We start from the raw sequence: 19,240 nt of genomic DNA on the forward strand, positions 1-19,240 counted from the left end.
TTCTAGTCAGAAGGCGAGAAACTTCTCGGTTTGCTAGTCCGACATTGACCTTAAAAGATTCTTGCATAGAGGCAGCTCTACTGTTACATTCCCTCCTTCCCCCACCCTGCTCTGGACTGGACGGGGCATACTTCTTTTCAAACTCCCAAGCTTTATCATTGAATCATACTACTCAACAAAACTCCTTCCAGATCCCTCCAAAAGAACTGTGTTGCAAAATATTCAACTTCTTCCCCAGCATTTATTTCTAAATTATCTTCCTTCTATGGTTAAATCTTTCACAGAACTTTTTCTGTCAGCCTTTTTGACTATCGCCTTGATATTCTCATGTATTTCTACCTTTATTGTCTTCTCCAGATTGTATTTGGTGTCCTCTTATCACTTTGCATGATTGCTAGAGAAACTCAAAGTTCAAATTTATAGTATCCTGGGGGTGGCAGTGGTAGGAGGAACATGTTCACTGAATGAGAGAAGGGGGGATGGAAGGGTGTGTCATAAGCCTGGGGATCAGAGGGTTCAAAGTGAAAGAACTTGTCCCCAGGAAAGAGCCAAAATTCCAAAACAAATTAAGAGAAGAACAACAGAGTAGGAGGGTTAGAACACGCTGTACTAACAAAATGCCTTTGTTCCTCCATAGGCAGTGGATAAAAGACAATGCAAATCTATGAGTAAAGGCTTTAGAAAGAAATCAACACAGGGTCAGGTCAACTTTCAACAGGTCAACTTTCAAAACCATGTAAAAAACAGTGCTGTTTTTAAAAGATATTTATTATCTATTAAACACTTTTCAACTGCATTTGAAAATCTGTATCTGGTAGTACATTTTGATGCTATTGATATTAACATAATAAGAAATCTCAATAAGCTCTGTAAGCAAGTCAGCTTTCAGACAGAACCCCTCCTGACTGCCCAACACCCCAAGGTAGGCTGACAGAGCATGACACTTGAGAGCTGGACAAACTCTAAATTACGTGGAGAACCTGAAAACCAGGAAAACTAAATCATACTGCTAAAGTGCACCCACTCGTCACTGGCCCTGCAAACTTCTCACCATCCCATAGTGCCTTTCTACTAAACATTCCTATTGTGCCATTGTTACATAGCTTCCATGTCTTGAGCACTCTGCTGGGAAATATATCTCATGGTCAGAAGGTAATATTCGGTGCCCAGCTGTTGCTTAAAAAATTGAAAATTAAAATATGCGTGTGTAGGCATCATAGCAGAGTTAAGCCACAGCTTGCGATTCCAGCACCTGATATTGGAGCACCAAATCTGTCTCTGTTTTTGATTCAACTCTCCAAGGCACCTGAGAAGCGAGAGGAAGATAGCTCAAATGCTGAGGCTCTAGACACATGTGTGCAGTCTCAGGATCCTGGCTACAACCTATTCCAGCCCCAAAATATTGGAATCATTTGCAAATGGAAGATATTCTCTCTGTGTGTCTATCACTTTCTCCCTCTCCCTGCCTTCTCTGTCCATTCTCCTCTCTTTAACACCACCTTTCAAATAAATAATCTTCCTTTTAAAAATGTTGAACTGGATAACATCAAGATAGGTCAATGGGCTTCATACTAGGAGAGAAAATGTGCATAGGTTTTCCCCTTCCACATTTTTGGGACTGATGGATTGTAATATCCTGGTGTCACACTTTCTCACAGCGGAAAGTTTAAAATGGAGACAGAGCAGAAAACTTTCTTCTGGTTTTCAGATAATGTATGCTGTTTCACCGGCTCTGTTGCTAACTCTCTGGAAGAAGTTGCTTATCATAGCTGATCCCCAGTTTCCTTATCTGAAAGAGTGTGGTATATCTAATCTCTAAGATCCTTTCCCTTTTAAAAATTTGTAATCCTGAGGCAGACCTTGACCAATTTTTCTAAGGTTTCATGTAGATTCATGAGCACCTGGCAAGAAGACAGCTCCTGTGCATACCCATCTTGGTAGAGAATTGATGAATTCAGTGGGGTTCACGTTGAACATTTCAGCAGGGTAGTCCTGTGCTCAAAGTGACCTGAGATCCAGTGAGCAATCCTCTCTGCAAAACAAACCTGGAAATGCAGTGTATAAATATCCTTGGGAACACACTTCTTGCCTTATCAGTTTCTGGCATCTTCAAAATGCATAGTAATACTTTGATCACCACTTTAGGAAATTATTTAGAACAAGCCACCGGGATGATTGAGAAAGATTTCCCTGCTTCAGACCTGCTGGTATCTCTTATGTTGGCCACGTATTCACCACAGGAGATTCTGCTCAAAGAAGCCACGTGACAGCTCTGGCCTTTGAAGTGGCTGCGGAAGATGCTCTGTAGTGGAGAGGCCAACACTTCTTAAACAATAATTACTGTGTGCCTACCGGGGTGCCTCCCAATCTTTTGATTCTACAAAAAGCAAATCCAGTCAACATTCATGGGTTGTCAAAGGTAAAATATAGAGTATTCACTAGAATAACAAGGCTGCTGTTTCAAGTGAAAACAGTGCTCCAACTGCCCGAGTACTTCGTCTAAAGACTCCCTCTCCTCTCCTTCCTACAGTATTCATGAATTTCAATTATTTTGACACCAAAATAATTTTTGCCTTTTTGTTCTATTTACTAGGATTGTTTCAAGCATCTTGTACAGCTCTGAAAGCCCTCATCGGACAATTTGAATTTTCTTTAATGAATATGGTTAAAACTATTTATTTACTTTGAGTTTCCTCATTTTGATGAAAGGTAGCAAGAAACCGAAACAAAACCCCCACCATCATCCCTGTTATAAAGGGCTATTTATATTCCTGAGCTGAGGACAATAACTCTGCATTTTGATGCTGATTGACTTGCTGATTCCAATCTGCTTTGCCTTGTGAAAATTGTGGAAATAATTAGTAGAAAATATGCCTCTTTGCTATGTTCAAAAGCAATGACCTATTTTATCCTGTAGAAATCATCTACTTTTTTGTGATTGTATTCTAGAAGTATAATTTGTAATGTGCTATCTTATGAGTCCTGTGTTCACAACTAATTATCCCTGTACAAAACTTTTTATCCCGAGGGACTTAAACAATCCCATATGGGGAAAAAAAAAAAAAAAAAGAATGTCTCACCTACTACTTACTAATCCCTCACTGCCCCCTACAGTTAAAATTCCCACTGAGATGAACTTCTCATAACTAAACAAAAATTTAGGAACAAATTAGGAACCAAGAATACCACCTCGGAAGGTTCATATGAGAATTTTTTTAAACGATTTATTTGATTTTTATTGCAAAGTCAGATATACAGAGAGGAGGAGAGACAGAGAGGAAAATCTTCCGTCCTATGATTTCACTCCCCAAGTGACCGCAATAGCCGGTGCTGCGCCGGTCCAAAGCCAGAAGCCAGGAACTTCCTCTGAGTCTCCCACGCGGGTGCAGGGTCCCAAGGCTTTGGGCTGCCCTCCCAGGTCACAAGCAGGGAGCTGGATGGGAAGTAGAGCTGCCAGGATTAGAACCGGCGCCCATATGGGATCCCGGAGTGTTCAAGGTGAGGATTTAAGCCACTAGGCCACCACACCGGGCCGGCCCCATATGAGAATTTTTTAAAAGCCACAAATTACTACTATGAGGACTTTCTTCTTACATAATTGGCACAACTCTGCCGTTGGTGTGGAATAGACATTGCAAGCCATTCAGCAGTAATGGATGTGCCAAGAACCTAAAAATTCCACTTCTGGAACTCAGTTCTAAGGAAGTAATTCTCATGTGGCAAAAGTTTATGTAGCAAGTTTCTCTCTGCATTATGAGTTATAATAGTGAAAAATTAGACATAATGTAAAGAGGAATGTTTAAATAAGCTGAAGAGCATTGCCTAGTCATTTAAATGATTCATTTACAGGTGTGCAATAACACAAGAAATTGTTCTACCATTCTTTAAAAAATGAGTAAACAAATATTACACTATCAATCATTTTAATATAAAAACATTAGTGAGAAATATTCATGTTTTCTTAGGTAGAATAATGCTGTATGACTTCCCCGCTCCCATTATTCTGTCTCCTTTTTGTATTTTTCAAAAAAATTTCAGAAGATGAACTAGTTTACAATGGAAAAAAGTAATGAACTTAAAATAAAATTCTGTCAAAATTCATTTTAAAAGATTATACCCAGGAAATTAAGTACTGGAAATTCTAATGAAATCCAGTTAACATTCTTGAGTGAGTAACAGGTTTCACAAACTATAATTCTATGGAGACAACCAGTAATGTATAATTTGTAATAGACAATTTATAGCAGAGAGACAAAACTCTTGAGTTGATCTCTCAGTTCTCAATAAAGAGTCAAGCCAAGAATAAATTGTTATGTATATCTAGAAAGGAGCTACCATAAGGGAAATACCCTAGGATGTAAACCTTAGTGATACTGTAGAGCTATTCTGTCTCTGGGCATCAGAGGTGAATCTCTAAAGCCAGCGTATGAATTTGATGCTCTGGTACAATATGCTTTCTATTTTCACTGCTTAGCAGTGAGCAAAACTGTTCTCCAAGTCAGGCAAAAGGCAACACAAACAAAACTTTGGTCAATTTAAACTCTTCAGGGCCTCACTCTCTTCTAGTACTAAGGGGGCACTCATTCATTTATTTTTTATAGGCTCAGCCAAATGCATTTGCATAATGTGTTTCAATTACTTGACATATGGAAAAACCAGATAAAGGTTGCCTGAAATAGAATTCAATACACTGTATTAATATTATTCAGGCAAACAATGTTTTGAAAAAGTGAATTCTTCCCTAAGTTTTTAAAAAGGTTTGTTACAAGTCACCATGTCATCCAAGCTGTTTTTCTTTCTGTGATTTGAATTCAAACACAAAGCTAACAAGAATGCAAAAATGATAATAATAAATCATAGGAATTTTAGAATGGAAAGAAACTGCTTCATTTTCAGATGAGAAATAAAACAAAATGTGTTTGAGATCCCAGATAGCTGGTGTGGGAGCTGGGCTGGAAGCCAGATCTCCCGAGGCCAGCTCAGTGTGACACTGTGAGTTCAGAGGATGGGACACCATTCACTTACAGAGGAATTTGGGCATCTTGCCAGCACACTCCCCTGCTTGGGATCTGGCTGGCTGTCTTTCTCTGGCCCCATGACTCCCATCTGGCACTAATAGCTCATTAAGACAAAGCGTAGAAAAACTCTACTCTTTCTTTGCTCATGTGACTATATGGGGAAAATGCCAGCAAATATCACCTACAGCAATTTTATACTTTTGAGAAGTATGCAGGTATCAAGACTAAAGAAATACAGAACTGTGTGTTTCAGCTGAAAAAAATGGGCAAGTTTGGTATGGAGAAAGGACATGGGAGCTGGCATCAAATGCTGGTTAAAAGGGGTTCAAACACTTTCCTGCTGGCTCTAGAACACTCAGAAAGAGAACTTACTTGGGATTTGTGATTCAGCCCTGTCTTTGCTGGTCTGTGGCACCCCTTGACATGCATGGAATCCATTGGACCTGATATTAGGAAATTTGTCTATGCCGCCTCCTGGGAAATAAGGCAGGCGAAGAGGAGGTGCACATTTGTACTGAAAAATTCTAGGGCATTGTTTAAGGACTAGACCTGACTCCATATGGAAATTGCTCTTGAATTTGATATTGCTGTCTCCAGTTGTGGTCAGAGTCCTAAGCCACGTTGTTTAGGTACCAAGTAACAAAGTGCAATGCCAATCTGAAGAAAGAAGTAGACTCGCTATTTTTGCGCAAGCTACTTTGAGGCCCTACAGTCTACGGAAAAAGCATTTCAGCCTGGCTCTTTGAATGCATAGAGTACAGGAATGTTGAATGTGCTCCTGAACAAGCAGCCTTGTCACCATGACACCATTGCAACAACACAAATCAGGCTATGTCCTCTGGGATGGTCCACAGACCTAGACCTAGCTGTCTTGGCTCGGTAGGGATTAGGAGCACATGAGCTAGGGGCAATACTTGAACAAGAGAGGGGACAAATCAGCAAGGCAGGGCCCTGCAAATGTAATCTGGCAGAGTTTAAGGATATTCAGGCAATACTGGAAATGCAGATTTTGGTTCACGCACAAGAACTTCTATGATCAGCACAATTGGAAATATTGTTAAAATTTGCCTAAAAGAGTGCCCTGTCACAAGGTATTTTATTTCCCATTGCCATTAACTTTCTAGAAATGACTATGACAAATGTTACTGTGTCACAAGTTAGAGAATAAGTCATTTCTCCAAAAGGAAAGATCTAGAACATTTCAGAAATTGAGAGATACGTATTTAACCAGCGATTAGGTGTGAAAGTCCCACAGCACAGGACCTGGACTCACTTCCTGGTTCCAGCTCCTGACTGGAGGCAGCAGTGAGAACTTGTGTCACCCACATGGAAGGCCTGGATCATGCTCATGTCTCCCAAGTCTGGCCTCAGCCCGGGCCACATGAGGGCATTTTGGAAGTGAACCAAATGATGGGAGGATGCTGTCTTCTCTCTCTCTCTCTCTCTCTCTCTCTCTCTCTCTCTCTCGTAAATAACAACTTTAGTATACAATAAGAGAAGACAAAGAAGAACTGGGATAAATGTGCAAAGAGAATGAGAACAACCATTTAAAGTGAGATACATATCATACGTGTTAAATCACTCACTTTTTTAGTAAGGATATTCTCTCAAACATAAGGAATTTTAATGTGATCAGTGGCACTGAATTTGAGTACTTTTCAGCTTATTGGATATTTTAATGGTGTAGTGACATGAGTAACAAAAATAACACAATATTCCACAAATGGGTCTCTGTTAGGGACACTTGCAGCCCTGAAAAAGATACTAAAAATTCCACAAACATGTAGCTTTCGGATTGCCATCTGCTGGCTGTTGCTGTAAGTGACAGTAGTAGAACTATAACCTCAAATCCTAATCAAGTTCTACTGGGAATAGGAATACTAATTGAACTTCCAATTTATAGGAATCAAATAACTTCACTAAGTACTAAAAGCCAAATATGAGATAAATTCTATAAGATGCTCGAGAATCCATTTGATTATTGCTTTGAGCAGGAGACGTTCTTTGTGAACTTGCCTCCACATGGGAATCCTCCCTCCCCAGGGCTCATTATGACTGTTACTGAAATAGCCCTTGCAACAAGGTATACTTACAAGCCCTGTAAGTTTGTTCAGGCCAATCAGTCAGTTTCCACAAGCTAATTTCCTCAAGAGTAGTTCTATATTTTTCCTTTGGGAAAGCTGACTTGCTATATTACCGCATTATGCCATGACTTCAGCCATATTCATCTCCAAAAAAATAAATGGCAAGCAGAAGACAAGAGTCATAAGACTTCAGTCATAAAAGCCATGAAGTGAAGAGGAATAAAAGTGCATATCTTAGCTCACAGGCCCTAGGGTGCATTGTGAAGCACGCCTAGAACCCAGTCAGATAATTCCTTCCTCCAGCAGAAATAATGCTCCCTCTTTGCTATTTCCATAGCATGTTTATATCACAACCATAATCGTTCATTTGAGTCATAACTGTTTCCACACTAGATTGAGATCTCTTTGAGGACTCTTTGAGATCCCTTTCGTATCCAATTTAAATTTGTACTTTTAGAAGGCAGCACAAGTTTTGGCATTAAGTAGGCCCTCAACAAATATTTATTGAGATCGAAAGGAGGGAGTGACGGAGGATGAAAGGAAGGACTCCCATCTTCAGAATCAGTGTTTCTGTTCTCTGCTTCATGTATTAGCTCCTGGATCACAGTGCTTCAGCTGTCTACCAGACTTTGCTATTTCAATGCTCAGTGGAAAATATGCATCCAGCAATTTCCAAGTAGACATTATTGCCTTTGCACCACAAACTATTTTGCTCTGGCTTCTATAATTTCTAAGGCATCACTACCCAGCTGTCTCACAGTCATGCTCTATTCACTCATTTGCATTAATACCTATATTCAATATGTCTTGTCAATTACCCAGAGTAATTAACACTCCTAGACTAAATCAATCAATCTGTCTCTCTCTTACCTTTCCTCTCTCCCTTCTTCCCTGTCTCTCTTTCCCCAGTGTCTGCCTTGTGCCTTGAGTCCTCCCTACCTTTTATGGTGTCTGAAATAATTTCCTAATTGAACCTCATCCTCAGCTCCTACCATCTGTCACCAAAATCATGCCTCAGACAAACATGACCAATTTCCAGACATTGGCTCCCCACTACCTGTAAGACGAAGTCAACTGTGGAACATAGAAGTTGCAATGTTTCCAAAAATTATGTTTTTAGATACATGTTTCTTGATTCTGTTCCATAGGCCATTTGGTTGTAAATAAGTGTTACTGTCCAACTATATAAATAATTCTCAATTCTGTCTCCCTCTTATGAGTTATATCTTGGTGGCTCTCTGACGACTAAGTTTTCAAAACCTGGGTGATGTATTCTCCAGCATTTAAGAATTGTGCATTTACCTAGACAATGGGAAAATATTCAGACTTTATGCCCTTGAAACACTTTTCTTAGGACAGTTATAAGGCCACAGATAGTGTGTATAACTCTGTGAAAAGTAGGTAGATGTGCCCCCTTTGGATACAGGTGGCTCTGTGCCAGGGCATAAGACTAGCAAAGCAATGTGGGAGCTGGACTTCAGCTCCTATTAGTTGCTCTGGTCAGATCCTTAAGTACAACAGAAAGCCTTGTCCATATTGGCCATAGAACTTTTTACAGTTATCATTACCCTAGTAACATAATTTTCTCCCCCAGCTGGTGACTTCCTACATGAAAACCTGTATTTTCAGGATCTAGCATGTACTAAGCATTGAAAAGTTTTCCTCTTTTTTGCAATGAGGAAATATTGTAAGAGTTATTTTTCTTAGAAATGAGAAGATATTCCAAAATTTATCAATGTAGATCTGAGGAAGATTTCTGAGGCACAAAAATGTGTGCCTATTAGTTCTTACCTGTGTGGTCCTGGGCAAGGAAATTAACTCCCTAATGTCTGAGTTTTCTTACCTATAAATGGTAGATAATAATAGTACTGATAACAGGGTTGTTATGAAGATTCTAGAAGGTGCTTACAACAATGGCTAGTCTAGGTATGCGCCACTAAGTACCGACTATTACTACCAACATAGGAGAACTAAAGGAGGATTCTGATGTGAATGGTTTTAAGATCAGCAACCAACCAGACGATCTGGGCTAAAGAGTCTTTGTGTCTGTATCAGACAGCTTTTCATTGCCATAGTGAAATATCTGAAACAAGCTATGTAGAAACAAAAGAGGTTTATTTTAAAACCTCATGGTCTGGAAAATTCACAGCCCAAGATTGTGTGGCCCCATTGACTCGGCCTCTGATAACAGTGTTCTTAAGGGGAACATTCTGAGACAGCCGAGAGCAGCACCTGACAGGTTGGAGGCTAAGCATCTGTTTGTCTCTATAGAGCCATCATGATTGGCCATGAGGCTCCACTCTAACTGACAAAGAGAATCCAGTCACATACACCCCACTTGCATGCTCCACCTTCAAGCACTGTGTCTGGATTAAGCTTCCTCCATCAAGTACCATTACTGCAAATATCTTGGGACCATACCCTTAACCCACTGGCCTTAGGGGGACATTCAACATCCAAATGAATAGCCAAACCACAGCAGGACCTTGAGTTTTAAAAGTCTAGAGACAGATACTGAATTTTGAACAAACATGCTAATGTTAAGTGATGGGAGATTCTTCAGAGAAGAATCATGATATTTTAAAAATTTAGAGGGAGTTTAGAGGGAATTCAAACTGCTTTTCATGGAGATACAAGCACTGGAGCCCAAACATGTTAAGGGATCCTTCCATGGGATCTGCTGTTTCTCCATGTGGCCTTGACAAATGTCGGGTCTCAAGTTCTCATCTTCCCCAATCTGCAGCCCCCAGTATGTTCCCTTGTATACAGCAGGCATCATCACTGTTCCCATGATGTTCCCATACACCTCCATAACCTCTGTGCTTATTCAACTAATGCATAAGCAGCCTTTCCACCCCAGCTTTATTGTTCTACCCTTGCTTGGTGAAGCCTCTGTGCTCAGTCCAAATCTTTCCCTGTTTCTACCTCAGTTCAGTACTTAGAAAAGCAAGGGCTCTGGCTCTTAACTGCCTGCATTTAAATCCCAGCCCCTTAGTGTGCTTCATTCCTTCATGCGTCAGCTGATTTATTTTTTTAAGATTTATTTATTTTTATTGCAAAGTCAGACAGAGAGCGAGGAGGAGAGACAGAGAGAAAGATCTCCCATCTGCTGATTCACTCCCCAGTTGGCTGCAATGGCCAGAGCTAAGCTGATCCAATCCAAAGCCAGGAACTAGGAGCTTATGTGGGTCAGGGTCCCAAGGCTTTGGGCCGTCCTCGACTGCTTTCCCAGGTCACAAGCAGGGACCTGGATGGGAAGTGGGGCTGCCGGGATTAGAACTGGTGCCTATATGGGATGTGCATGTGTACATGTGCAAGGCAAGGACTTTAGCCATTAGGCTATTGCGGCAGGCCCTTTTCTTTCTGTTTTATATCAAACAAGAGGCATGTTCCAAGACTTGGAGATACTGCTCTCATAAGCTTACATTAAGCAGGAGATTCAAAGAATTAAACCCAAATGCCATCAAACAAGTGGAGGATTAGCCTGTTGAACCACTGCACTGCCCCCTGTAATTTTCTTTAGAATCATAACATAGTATATGAGTTGAGAATAGATGCTAAGTCAATCCTTTTTTGAATTGACATTGTCTGATGTAATCCCTTTCATGTTGTACTGAAAGTTCTAGACTCCATTAGAAAGTATTTTTTTTTAGTTCTATACACCCACAAAAAGCTATTTTTCAGTTTCCATCACACACACAAATCAACCTGGAGCTGAGACTAATCATTACAAACGCTTGCAAAGGTTTAGTTAAGAAAAAGAGCTAAATAATGGCTGTGGAAAAGCCACCATCATGCCAAAAGTTATCGAAATTTATTCCTGAAGCGACCTCACTGGACACTGAGCCCATTCCCTCCAAGTCGGAGAAGAGACAAACCTCCCTGATGTGTTCCTTCTCCTCTCGGCTGAGCTGCCACCCATCCCAACCAGATAGAGAATTCCTTCCCTTTTAAGACTCCCATGCATTTGAACGTCATGGGCTCTCCACTTAGAAGATGTTTTTCTTCCTTGAGGGCCTAACTCAATCCTTTGAGAATTAATTCACACCTCACCCTTTTATGAACTCAGTGAATGGTTCCAGGACCTATTCCTCTCTCAGCACACACACAAACAACAAAAAGAAAAAAAAAAACCGGTCTTCTTTTGTGCACTCAACCCTGTTTTTTTAAAAAAAAAAAAAAATTCATATTTATTTGAAAAGAAGAGAGACAGAAACATAGATTTTTCAGCTGTGAATTCATTTTCCAGACTCCCCCTATAGCAAGACTGGACCAAGCAGAAGCCAGGAGCCAGGATCTCAGTCCTGCTCTCCCATGGCTGGGTCCCAGGTACTTAAACCAGCCCATGGCATGCAGCAGCAGAAAAGCTGGACTGGGGAGCAGAGCCAGCACTTGGAACCAGGCACTCCAACAGGAAATGACAACTTCCCAAGTGGCATCTAAGCCACTGTGCAAAGTGCCCGCTCCCAGTCCTGTCCCTTCGCACCTCATTTGGATGAGCGTGAGGAATATTTATGTCCTAGATGACGAGCCTCCTGAGGGCAGGAACTGTATTTATTCCTCCCTTATGGCCTGTGCTTCTCTGTTAGTTGATGCCAGAGGGAGAGATGGCATGGATGAACAAACCTCACCTAAAAATCCACAGGCCTGTAGCTGCGTTACTCCTGTGTGACTTCAGCAAGTTGGCTGAGCTGCTTCAACACAGGAAGCCCTATTCTGACAAAGACTCCTTCGAAGAGCTGGAAATAGGATGAAGGGCATTTTCAATAGATTTTGAATTCCTCAGATTTCCTCCTCACAATACCTGTCGTATTTATCGAGAACAATTAAGTGAAATGAGTTTCATCTGAAATAAAATGGTTTATTGACCCTCCTGTTTTGGTGCTCCACCACAGTTTAAAAGACTTTCATTTATGCAACAATTTAAATTCAGGAATAAACAGCAAGGACACCCGGGAGAGGCTTGTTTACGTGCTCGTCCACCACGTGGAATGAAGACAGCAGAGTTTACAGTCATGCCATGTAAGTCACCAGAGACCAGATGTGGCTTACAAGGTACCTTGTAACTCATCTCCCTTAAGCTATAAAGCACCCTCCTCCCTCCACCTCCCCCCTCCCAATTTTTCTTCTGGCAAAAGTTGGAGAAACTTGCTGCTGTTTTCTATCAGCAGATCCAACAGATGGCTGGCACATGCCTGCTTTGCTAAACAGTTGGGCTCTCTGCAGAATTCCTCTTTGATCCACACCACCACAATGCAAAACACCATGGCATACTGGAATCTCAACCTTAAAAGTTTAAAGCTGTGCTTTTGATAGGTGCAACTCCCTTAAAAATTCATGCCCAGAATATGTAAACATATTCACATTCCCACTTTGAAACCAAGGACCAGAGGTCAGAAAATGAAGCACTTCCTCTATTTGGTGACCTAAAACCACTGTTAGGTATGACAGCCCACCCCAGGAGCGCAAAGGTAGAATGCCACTTGGGCCGTAACGACCAAAACAATCATAACTCCACCGGGAAGATTTGTGCACACTACACTCTAAGAGGTTCAAGCAATAATAATAAATGTTACCATAACATCAGGGGTCAAAAGAAGTGTTTAAGGGTGTTTGGCAGTTCCTTTGAAGATGAAGGGGAAGTACTTGAATTAAAAGCTACCTACCATTGTTTTCCTTAGATTTTTGTCAGAGAAGGGCAGAGAAAGAATATTTTAATACAGGTCTCTCTAACTCATCCAGTTCACTGAGAAACTTGAGACCACAAAGTACAGCCAAGTTTAATAGGACCAATGTTACATCACATCAAATGCTGCCTTGAAAAAAAACAAGCTATCTGGGACATTAAGGGGCATTTTAATGATGGAATAGGATTAGCCAGTGGATTTTACAGAAACATGTCAGTAGAATAATTCTGTACTTTAAAATTTGGAAAAGTGTGAGTCACTTGTTAGAGAAATGGCCTGTTTTTGATTTCCCATCTTTCCCAGGGTGTATTCCTCACTTTAAAGCTGAATTTGGGTGGTACTGACTGGAACCATTGACAAAAGCACCACTAGCCAAGCCAAGTTCTGAAGCTCATGCATTATTTCATGATATACACTTTCCATGAATTTCATGGAAATTCTCAGACTAAAGACCTTCTGCAGTCCCAGAGTAGCAAACAAAAATTTCCTCTTCCATTTGTATTGCTACAGGACCACTCCAAATTTTTGTTTTTGAGCATCTTAAGATTGAGGAAAATGAAGCTACCCCACTGCCAGTGGGTCTAAGAGTTCTGCACACCTCACATGGTCTGAGAACTAGAACTGCTTGGTTTAGCTGTCTAGAGCTTGCTTAGTAATTTATTGGTGAATTTGAAGTAAATGCTGTTTCATTATCTTCACCCAGTTAATTTCTATTCCATAGAAACCAAATTCTCCTACACTGTTGCCACCCATCTCAGAAATCTGGGTCACAAAAAATTCAAGAAACTTGTACAGATAGCTCAGATTAAACCTATCACTACTACTAAAAAAAAAAAGGCAATGTAAAAAGACAGTCTATTAATGAAACACTAGAATCATATCACTGTAATATATGCAGATGATAGAACATACTATCATTATCTAAATCAGGTCTGTGTGATGAATGAAGACTTATTTTGTATTTTATGAACAGCTACATAAAAATGTTTTGGATGTATACTAAATTGATTAATATGGAAATTTGCAGTGGTGCCCTAATGTTAAAAATTCAGACTTGTATAACAAAAATTTTCATTAAATTTTTACTTGAAAGTCATTAGGTTTAGAAAGGATTATTTTCCAAATAAAATGTTCAATTAGAGCTTAACTTAGAAGATCAAAAATGATTGCTTATGGCCCCTGTCCACCTCAAATTTAGATAAAAGGATAAAGCATGCTTTGCTGGAAAAATATTAACTATTAAAAAGTTATACAAAATCATGAAGGACATTTTCCCCTTTATTACTAATAATTGCTTTAAGCCTAACCCTCTGATAGAAATGCTTGTCATTTAAAAGCCTTGAGAAGATGTATGAAAGAAAATGAGTATCATTTTGCTTTGTCAGATAAAATGGAGGCAGAGTCATTCATGGAAAATAAAAGTTTTAAGGAGAGAAAAAGTTCAGATAGAACAGTTTCAGGCAACATCGTTTTATGCAGTTTTGGGGCACTTCAAAGAAATTTGTCAGGAACAAAGAAACACAACTGAATTTGCTGGTCTCCGTAGTTATGGTAACTCAGGAGACCATTTATTTCATCATCTTGTTGAGTGATCTATAGTGTTAAAATAATACCAATAACAAAGTTTTCTAACAACAGAACACCACACACTTCTAAACTCATTTTCAAACACACATTTACTGTAATTTCTAAGATTGTAAGTCAATACACATTTATTATGAAAAAGCCAAAATGTAACAGATGACAAAGTAATCATTGTCCACATCTTGGAGGATCAGTGGTTGATCATGCCAATTATTTTGTAGTTACCATCAAATGGAACACACTATGTTGTAGACTACTTGATTTATCAACTGTGACCGCACATAAATATCTTCACTGTCCTTATTACTCTTATTATTCCAGTATCACTGAATCTCCAGGTTGCGTTCATGTTTTTACTTTTATAAACTGCATGACAAGGAACATCAATGGACATAAATTGTTATTCTTGTCCATGATTATTTCCTTATGAGTCTCTGGAAGTAATATTTCCTAGTCAAAGGATCCATACGAAACTTTCGGCCATCAGAATCAAACTGGCCTGCCAAGAAGCTGGCATGCACATCAACAACACAGAAGCATGCACAATTCTGCACATATTTAAAACACCTTTAAAGGCTTTGTCCCACCGTGGACATTTGGCCTAGTGGGGAAGAGAGCTGTGTCCTTATCAGAGTACCAGGGTTCCATTTTGTGACTCCAGGTCCTGGCTTCAGCTTCCTGCCAATCTAGACACCAGGAGGCAGCAGGTGATGGTCTCAGTAGCGGGGCCACTGCCACTCCTGTGGGAGATGTAGATTGAGTTACTAGCTACTGGCTTTGGCCTGGCCATCATTGCTATCTAGGGACTGAAACAGCAAACATCTCTCTCTCTCTCTCTCTCTCTCTCTCTCTCTCTCTCTCTTTCTCCTGCTTCATTTAAAACAAAAGTTTCATTAACTTGAAATAGGGGAAATTAATCTCACTGTGTGATTGCTATTTGTTATGTAAAGTAGAATATGAAGAGTGTTTAAAATATCCTAAGAACACTTTTAGATAACACTTTAGTAATTGGAAGTCAGTAACACCTTACTGCTTTGATTAGGCCTTTAATACTAAAGTTAATTTCATGCATGTGATGCCAAAAACTGCTTAGATATAAAATTTAAAGTTTCATCAGTAATTATATGTTTTGTTTATATATTATCAGAACATCTAAATATCTGAAATCATTTAGATGAAATAAATAGGTGGTGAAATGAATTTTTCATATTTCATAGAAATCTTATTGTTTTGGCTTAGATGCCTTTCTTTTTTATTATTTATTATTTTTAATTCATTAATTACATTGTATTATGTAACACAGTTTCATAGGTACTTGGGTTCTCCCCACCCCTCCTCAAACCCTCCCACCATGGTGGATTCCTCCACCTTGTTGCATAACCACAGTTCAAGTTCAGTTGAGATTCCCCCATTGCAAGCATATACCAAACATAGAGTCCAGCATCTTATTGTCCAGTCAAGTTCAACGGCTTCTTAGGTATACCCTCTCTCGTCTGAAGACAGAGCCAGCAGAGTATCATAGCCATAGATGCCTTTCAAAACTTAATTTCTATTGAGCTCATTATTTTTCCTCTCTTCAAAATGTCCATGCATTTCAAATATTATGGAGTTAGAGTCGCTTAACTTTAGTGATTATAGTGAATCACATGTAAGTAATATTTGAAAGCATTCTGAGGTCGTGCACATGAGGATCTTTCATTGCTTACCACCATTTCTCCCCAGACAGAGACCAGGTTTCACCTGTAAACATCCATGCAGAAAACACTGAGCCCAGAGAACAAGGCCAGTCAGCAGATGCTAACATTGTCTAGCGCATGGTATAATCCATGTGGTAAAAAGAAAAAATACATAGATGCTAAGAGTTTCATCTTCATGCCAGTTCCACTGTCTTCTCATGCTCTGCAAGACATACTTCTTGAGATTGCTTGATATGTAAATTAAGTTTGTAATCAACAATATGCCTATATTTACAAATACTCTCTATGCTATAAAAAGAGAGGCTATAACATGGAATTAAAGCTTTTGCTTAGAATTGAATTATTCAGAAGACAAACTTACATGCAAAAAGGGGAAACAGAAAAGAAATAATAGAGTTATCCACCTTTTGTGTTTCTTGTACAGTTAGCAAGCCCTCTCAGCTAGGGGAGAGAGGTGCCGTTCAAGGTAACTTCTGAAGGTTCTTAGGTATCTGTAAATCTATAAGCCTAAAAATGTCTTGCTAAAAATACAGAATGAACAGTGAGTCCATCTGAGAAGCAGTCAGTTTTGGGTGAAAAGAAAAAGATACCATGATAGCCTGCTTGTTGACTGATTACTGACTTTACTATATCCCAAATTTAATTATCCATAGAGTATCGATAAAGTGGACATTATAGGAAAAAGGAATAATCTATTGAGCACTAACAGGCTCTGTGAACCTATCTGCAAAATGGGGTCACTGGATGACATGAACTTCCTATTCTAAACTTCCCTGAATGCAAAATGTCAATTCATTCTCTCTCTCTCTCTCTTTCTCTCTCTCTCTCTCTCTCTCTCTCTCTCTCTCCCACACAGCAATAGAAGCGTCTAGATTTTCTCTATGTCAGAAGAGAGAAAGGAAACAGAAGGAACTTGGGGGGATGTGGGGGTGGGGGAGAGACAGCCATAAAGAGCCATGCTCATACTGTAACAGGTAATTAGAGGGGCCCACAGTGGTCTCTCAATTTAAAACAGTTATTTTTTATGAAGTGTTTTCTGAATCACATTTTTCTTGAAATAGCCATTTAAGCAATTTTAGAATAAGAAAGACCCTGAAAGTATGATTTTAATTATAATTGTAATGATTTTCATAGTAGACACATTTTACCACCTAATGAGCAAAAGAATTTATTACTTACCATTTGTCCTCTATAGAAAATTCTCCAATTTAACAGAAATTAAAGTCTCATAAGCACTTTATTCCTCTATTCTTTTCAAAATTAGAAACCGTTAATATAATACTGAATATGTACAAAACATAAAGATACTAACATGCTAAGGAACAAAATGAATGCCTTTTCAAAAACACATTGCAGTTTTCCATTTCCATGATAAAGCTTTTAAAATGGTAATTTAAAAAAGTCACTATGCTGTAATAGTTTACAACATTCTTACAGGACATCTTTTGAGGCTATGAATTGCTACCAGAAGTTTACAGCATTAAGGTTCCAATGAGTAACATTTTACATACCAAGTTTTTAAAAATGCACTATGTAAAAAAATACATACAGACTATAAAATGTATTGTGAAGTATAAATAGTGTAGCAAGTGATTAGTCCATGCTAAGGTGGGGAGGGGAGAATCTTTTATGTATTATTCTCAAGTTTAACATCAAGGATCACTGAAATACAATGTTGTTCATATTTGAGGTCCACAGTCGTATATTTCTGGTAACCTCACAACACTGAACCTTACCCAAAATAGTGAGCCTGGGCACATAACATTTTGAGAGTCTTTATGTGTGACAACCTTAAACAAATGGGAATGAGTCTTTTATTTGCTTTGACAATCATTAAAGATACTCCTAAAAATTGTTAAATATCCCAGACTATGTGGCAGTGGGAATGTTAAAGGGTTATTTCCTCACTGTTTCTGGTTATCAGAACTTACCTGGCCAGCAGCTTGCCAGGTGAAATTCATGGAATGGATATTGACAGGAATAGCAGGCATTCTCTGCTGTGCTTTTCTGAAATCATGTGTAAAGGGGGCCATTTTCCCCTCAGAAACAATCAGGATATCCTCTTCAAATCCTGTTTTAAAAATAGCAACAAAACGATCAAACCAAAAGGACTTGAACAAATCCAAATCAGAAGTTTCACTCAAAGAGATAACCAAGGAAGTCAGCAGGGTCATTTCTTCTCGCAAAGCACCTGCCTTTGGTATCAACACGCCCTTGGGGTGAAGGCTCCTGCGTATATGGTGCCGAAGGACGCACGCTTCCAGGGAAAAGGAATGGACCTGGAGCTAACAAGTGCTGCGCGCGCCCACACATGCAGGTTGCAAAGATTATCAACAGAACGGGCAGAACGCTCGTTTGGATTCTTGCGGAAAAAAAGTTTGTGACCTTTCAGGTGGAAAATACGCATAACTAATTAACAGGAGGCGCGATCTTCCTTGGAAATTAAGTTTGGAAACATAGCAAACGCATGCCTCCCGCCTTCTGAAGGGGATAAAGCGAGGGTGCAGGCAGAGGATAGCGCGCTGGACGCTTACCTATGAGCACTCTGGCCTGGTGAGCATCGATCCACAGGTACAGGCTCTCCTCCCGTGGCTGCCCGGTCTCCGCGCGCAGCACCAGCAGGCACGGGAGGATGCTCCAAAGCCGCAGAGCAGCGGCAGAGAGAGGGCTTCTCCAGGCCATGCTGCTCCGGACCTCCCGGCTCGCTGGCGAAACTTCCGCAGCACCTTCCCAACCTGCCCTTAAGTGCTCGGCTCCGCTTCAGGGGCCTCCGGCCGATCTGTCGGCGCTAGTAGACGGCTGGCTGGACGTGTAGCCTCCCGGCTCGGGTGCGAGAGTTCGAGCCGCGCAGGACCAGAGGGTCTAACCGGGAGATGGGGAGGCAAAGACGCCAGTCAGGCAAAGCTGAGGATGCCAGCACTCGCAGGTTGCAGCTGGGGAGCAGAGCGGGAAGGGCTGGCACTGGCGAGGTGCGAGGCAGGAGTGGGGCTGGCGAGGCGGAGACGGGAGGGGGGCGGAGCCGCGGGGCTCCAGGGCGGATCGCGCGCCAAATGGGGGCGCACTCAATGAGGGGCGCTCAGAGGGATCCCCGCGGTGAATGCAGACGCCGGGCGTGACCGAGCACTAACGGTGCTGACAATGACGGTGATGATGGCGATGACGGTGCTGAC

General features: G+C 40.4%; 1 protein-coding gene across 1 annotated transcript in view; it reads right to left on the reverse strand.

The window, feature by feature from the left end:
* WIF1 (WNT inhibitory factor 1) overlaps nucleotides 1–18,996 on the reverse strand; it is a 63,187-nt gene extending 44,191 nt beyond the window's left edge. Inside the window, exons 1-2 of the mRNA XM_004582997.3 lie at nucleotides 18,605–18,996; nucleotides 18,002–18,141 (exon numbers count right to left, since the gene is read on the reverse strand). Coding sequence (XP_004583054.2) covers nucleotides 18,002–18,141; nucleotides 18,605–18,752 — 288 coding nt within the window. The 5' untranslated portion in view covers nucleotides 18,753–18,996. The remainder of the gene's footprint in view (nucleotides 1–18,001; nucleotides 18,142–18,604) is intronic.
* Nucleotides 18,997–19,240: the final 244 nt, after the last annotated feature.

The sequence above is a fragment of the Ochotona princeps genome, chromosome 15, assembly GCF_030435755.1.
Source record: "Ochotona princeps isolate mOchPri1 chromosome 15, mOchPri1.hap1, whole genome shotgun sequence".
NCBI classification, from domain to species: domain Eukaryota; kingdom Metazoa; phylum Chordata; class Mammalia; order Lagomorpha; family Ochotonidae; genus Ochotona; species Ochotona princeps.